The sequence below is a fragment of the Coccinella septempunctata genome, chromosome 8 (assembly GCF_907165205.1).
Source record: "Coccinella septempunctata chromosome 8, icCocSept1.1, whole genome shotgun sequence".
Lineage (NCBI taxonomy): Eukaryota > Metazoa > Arthropoda > Insecta > Coleoptera > Coccinellidae > Coccinella > Coccinella septempunctata.
In genome coordinates, this window is record NC_058196.1 from 725,923 (window position 1) to 731,599 (window position 5,677).

At 35.1% G+C, this 5,677-nt stretch overlaps 1 protein-coding gene across 1 annotated transcript; it reads right to left on the reverse strand.

The window, feature by feature from the left end:
• Positions 1–1,378: 1,378 nt before the first annotated feature.
• Positions 1,379–3,060, reverse strand: LOC123319163. The gene is made up of 4 exons (XM_044906022.1): positions 2,889–3,060; positions 2,541–2,687; positions 1,961–2,482; positions 1,379–1,616 (listed from the first exon to the last, which is right to left on the reverse strand). Exons 2-4 carry the CDS (start codon positions 2,675–2,677, stop codon positions 1,379–1,381), a joined length of 897 nt encoding a protein of 298 aa, XP_044761957.1. The 5' UTR covers positions 2,678–2,687; positions 2,889–3,060.
• Positions 3,061–5,677: the final 2,617 nt, after the last annotated feature.

Consider the following 5,677-nt stretch of genomic DNA (forward strand, 5'->3'; position numbering starts at 1 on the left):
TAAACAATTTTTACATAACTTGAGCCTTTCACTTTCTTTCACTCTATCCTCAATATTTAAACTCAAAAACTTGTCACATTTAAATATAGAATGATCTTCCTTACAAAAATAACATGAATACTTTTGATTTGTTTCTTGTCTCGTCATAAATGCGTTCGTTTTTCTTTCTCTAAAACCTATCTTATGATTTTCTTGTTTTTTCTCAGAATTTAATCCTAATTTATCTAATAATAAAAATTTTTGTTTCAGGAATTCACTAATCTCGTCCATTGTGGGTAATTCACCTTTCAGGTTAAAACCTTCCCAGTCTCTCCTGGTCCTGTTATCGAACTTTGAGACAATTAAATGTATAAGAAGTGTATCCCACTCCTTCACTGGTTGACCAAGATTTTCTAAAGATCGCAAATTCTTAGTGAATGAATCATAAAGATTTTTTAAATCCGAACTATTTTCTTTTGTCATTACTGGTATTTGAAATAAATTATTGACATAGGTTTCGATAATAATTCTTTTATTTTCATATGCATCCTTGAGAATTGAAAATGCTACTGAATAATTAGCACTAGTAATTGGGATGGATTCTATTTTTTGGGAAGCTTCGCCACTCAAACATGATTTTAGATAATAAAACTTTTGAATTTCATCAACTTGCTTATTGTCATGAACTAATGAAATGAATAAATCTCTGAATTCAAGCCATTTTTCGTACTTTCCGCAGAAACTAGGTAACTTTAATGGTGTTGAACTGTTTTTAATACTGGATATGCTATTAATCGATTTATTGTCTGAGTCACTTAAATGCTGTTCATAGTTTAATAAAATTGCTTGAATTCTAGATGTAACCTCGAAAAAAACATCTTCAAACATTTGTCTTTCTTTTTCTTTTAGATCGCAATCACCTTCTTTTGATTTTTCATCGTACTGAACTAAATATTCAATATGACCTTGATATTCTTCAAATTGCGAATATGTTTTATTAATTGCATCTAATCTTACTTTAAATTGCATAATAATACTATCATCTATTTGTAAATCTTGTTTTTCCAAATAATTTTTTAATCGAGTCAATGCTGCCTTGCATTAACCACGCTTGAAACGTAGTTGCGTTAAATCTAAATCCGCCATTATTAAATTCAAAACAGCCGTCTAAATAATGAAATTGTCGGAAGGTGGATGGGAGTTGGAGGTACTCACAATTGCCTATGTGCGCTATCTCGCGACTTGGATACTTGGATTATTGCTTATTATTGCGCCTGCCTAGGTGATCGTCGTCTCCTGGGGCCTGCGTGATTGTCGTCTCCTGGTGCCTGCGTGGTCGTCGCCACCTTGTGCCTGCGTGATCGTCGTCACTCGTCACCTGCTGCCTGCGTGATCGTCGTCACTCGTCACCTGCTGCCTGCGTGATCGTCGCCACCTGCTGCCTTGTGTCCTTGTCTCGGTCGTCGCTGTTGACTCGGACCTCTCTGTTTCTCGCTTGATACGTACGATGCCTCGTGGAATTTTCCGTGCTCACTTCACTTGTTATTTCCTTTCTTGGACTATTTTCCAATCCAATCCGGTTGAATGGACCAAATTTATGGTAACTCAGGGTGGGGGATTGTTTCACCACTTTTTTACTAGATTAAAACACTCGAAATTGTAAAATGCTTTATTGGAGAGCATGTCATCTCTTCATCGCAGTGGACTGTACTCTACTGACTTGACTTGCACACTCGCGGTGCCCATCTGCCTTTTTATTGCTTTTTACAATGTTGCCGGATCACTAACAAGAGCATTATATAAAATATTCATGTGTTCAGTACTATTTATGTAATCTCTTATATATTTAAATTTGTATAAGATACCACGCAGTTTCCTGGTCAAATAAATCATGTGTTGTTCCCATTTATGATCCCGAAATTTTACACGTGGAAATACCATGGCTGGTGGAATCGAATTTCCTGATGCACTAATAATGCACGTAGTAGTTACTAAAATTCCGCGTTCGGCAGATGCTGAATTGGAAACGGTCCTTGCACCTTTATGGGCGATGACTTTTACAGATTTGCTTGGAACTGTGCTAGTGGCCGTTTCATCCAGATTGAGTTGATCACCAAATCTATTTAAAACTTCTTCCAGGTTGTGGAAGAATAACTCCACATTTGGTCTAGTAAAAGATGTCATTCTTGACAACGAGCAGTTCTCTGGTTGTCTTATGCTCAAAGTTCCATTTCTCTTAAAAAATCCTCGCATCCAATCTAAACCAGCCGATTTATTTTTATGCCAGCTTTCTGGCACTCTTATTCCATTAAGCGTAGCCATTTCATAAGCCAGCTCACGGGTGTTTCTTGTAGTTTTTCCGTAATACATTTTCGCACAGGTTTTCAAATATTCAGCAAGTATGGACTCTTGATCTTTCGTAAACACAAGGCGGGTCTGATAGTGTGGCTTGCAATGAATAATTTCCTGATTCTTTCCGAGGGCTCTCTGTTTCTTAACGTAACTGAAAATATTCAAGATTTATTAATTTTACCACATCGTAGTCAATAACAATTAATTACCGGCTTAGTGTCACATGATCCACTCTATATCGGATGGCAGCAGGTCTAATTTTCATGTCATCGGTTATTACTGCTTTTACGGCACTTTGCATATCCTCGTGACAAAATGGCTGTGTTTTCCTGATGCGATTCCTCATGATTATAGCCCTAGTTACAAAATTTAACAGCAAATTCCAACCAGAACAGATATCGGGGCAGGATGAAACGTTTCAATCTGCCCCATTTGTTTTGTTTCATCGTACCCCACCCACGTTTTTTTAGAAATTTTTCAACAAGATGCAAAACCAAATGAGCAAAATGGAAGTCCTTATATCTTATGATGAAGATTAATAGATGCTAAATATTTACCAACATCAAAATAAATCATGAAAACCAACACGAAAGTAACACAGCCTTCCAAAGAGAATAATGAAATTTTACTTTACGTGATCCAAAACACACACGTACTCGTCACTCAACAGCCAAACACGAACTGACTTTCTAAGTAAGGTTAACTGGTGGTATGTTAGAATTGGGTAGTAGCGCCACTAATTGAATGACTCTAAAAGCGGGAAATTTAAAATGTTTCAACCTGCCCTCTGTTTCAACTTACCCCGCTTTACCCTAAGTTGTACAAAAATGGGTATAATCGTCAATTATCGTCATGTAATGGTTGTATCCATCATATGTAGGAGGATCTATTTGTCCACTCAAATCTGTATGTATTATTTCTAAAGGTCTTTTTGCTCCCTCTCTAACAGTTGAAAATGGCTTTCTGTTTAATTTGACTTTAGCCATAGACATATTAAACACGTGGACACGGCGTAGAGAGAGAGGGGGTGCGGCCGAAATAAGATTGAGCTAGTATGGGCAAAACATTCGTTTGCACTTTGTATTTATCGAAAATTTCAGAATTTTCCCATCAATTTTAGATCAACTTTGAATGTCGTATCCTTTTTCTATTATGAAAGTAATAATGGTGTCCTCGTAGAGTGCAATTAATAATAGGAAATGAGTTGAAAAGACAGATAAAGTGAAATTTCACAGGTATAGTAACTTCGAATGTATTAATCGATTCATTAGGTATATCATAGTTGAATTATTCATTTCAAATCAATGAATGTATGTCAATTCTTTTCTCATCTAGATAAAAAAATACTCAAGAAGCATTTGAGATTAGAAGAGAAAATAAATGCCCAAAATGCGAGCTTTTCCATTGGGACAAAATATAAATATGCTTCCTAAAAATTATCCTCAGTTGAAAAATTACTTAGTATGCTGATTGTAATGTCTATTTTTCAACCTTCTGATCAATAATGATCAATGAAATATTTTTTCAGATATTGAACCAATAAGAAATCAGAATATTGTGTTGTCTAAAAATGTGCTCAATTCTTTTTATTCAAATCAATTTATTCACAAACTTTTCATGAATTTATCTGTTGTATTTTCGGAGGAATAGTTGCCGAAAGCAAAAATTGTGCTCTTTAGTTCTAATTGGATCATTAAACGCAATCTAAATGATACTAATATTCGTTTAATTTTTTTTATTCGATTATAGGTACATACTTGTTTTTATCTCTAACGGGCGCCAATATAGCTCGGAAATCAATACCTAAATTAAAAGAATTATGTTTATAATAAATCATCGAAATATTTCTAAGCAAATTTCATTTCTAATTTTCCCTATTTAAAAAAAATCAAAATAAATCGTATGCGCTTAGCGCTAAGGCGTTCTAAGTAACGTTTTCTTGCCCATACTAGCTCCATCTCATGTTGGCCGCACTCGTGGCTATCGAAACTCACTGGAAGGGCGCGTCCATGTGTTTTATAGGTCTATGACTTTAGCACATGATTCACAGAATTTGTTTGGAGAGCATAATTCTTGAGGTAGACCATTGCAGATTTTTGTTATTTTCGAGGTGTGGTCAGAGCTAGGATGACCTAATTTACGATGCCACTCTTGTTTTTCTTGTTCAGATAGGAAGGAGGATTCACTCTGCGGTTTTATTTTCAACTCGTATAAACCATTTTTGGACTTTTCTCCCTCTAAAACAGTAAATTCATTTTTTAGGACTATTACACTTGTCTTTGTAAACAGAACATCACAGTTACTTTCTGTTATTGCATGAACGGATATGAGATTTCTGCTAAGATCTGGAACATATGACACATCTTTTAAAATACAGTTTTCTCCTTCGTACTCACCTGAAGCAACCATTTTCATTGAACTTCCTTATTTGGCAATTCTGACAGTTCCTTCATATTTCCTTAAATTTGTCAGTAGGTTTCTTTTGTTACACATATGTCCGGTACATGCACTATCTACTACCATCACCAGATCCTTATTTTCTTCAGTAATGTGTATTTCAGCTTCTTGAGGTTGCTTTGTCTTCCTTGTGTTCATCTCTTCTGTGGAGTCATCTTCACATGTATAAAAGGAGATTTTGTCATCACTGTTGTCTTTGCCATAATTCTGTTTGTTGAATTTTCCACCAGGTTTGAAAAAACAGTTTTCTTCCTTATGATTAGTTTTTTTGCATATCGTACAGGGTTTATTTTTGTCTTCTTTAGGATAATTTTGCTTGGACTCGTGTTTATTCTTGAGGAAACAGTCTTCTTCTTTATGGTTTGTTTTTTTGCATATAGGACAAGGTTTGAAATTCTTCTTGTTCTTCTTGAAAGTAGTTTTGAAGGCAACTCTTTCATCGTTGTTGTTTTTCAGTCTTGATTCTTCTCTGATAAGTCTTCCGATTAAATTCTCTATAGTTTTTTCTTCTTCTCTTATGGAATCCCATGCTGTAGTAAAATGGTTGATTTCCTCTGGTAAAATAGACAATATTTTTGGAATGAGCATGTTATCTGTGATTTGTTCTTTCTGTAATTAATTCAACTCGAAGGCAAGATTTTGCATAGCGCTTATGTTGCTAGCCATATATTTTGATCTATTATACTTGAAGCTGTAGAATTCTTGGAGCAATTGTTATGCCCTCTGAGAAGAGTCTCTTTTGAATATTGATTTAAGCTTTTCATACATTGCATGTGAAGTTTCACGGCATAAAACATGGGTTTTAACGTTTTTATCAATGGTTTTCATGATGTAATATTTGGCTTCACTGTCTTTCTGCTTCCACTGTTTCTTACTTTCTTCATTGACA

What these genes read in the sequence shown, in the direction of transcription:
- LOC123319163 (XM_044906022.1), bottom strand. Translation starts at nt 2,677, where the DNA reads ATGAGGAATCGCATCAGGAAAACACAGCCATTTTGTCACGAGGATATG. An exon ending in GATCATGTGACACTAAGCCG is followed by an intron (nt 2,483 to 2,540) that starts GTAATTAATTGT and finishes GAATATTTTCAG; the next exon opens with TTACGTTAAGAAACAGAGAG. An exon ending in GGAATTTTAGTAACTACTAC is followed by an intron (nt 1,617 to 1,960) that starts GTGCATTATTAG and finishes GTTTTAATCTAG; the next exon opens with TAAAAAAGTGGTGAAACAAT.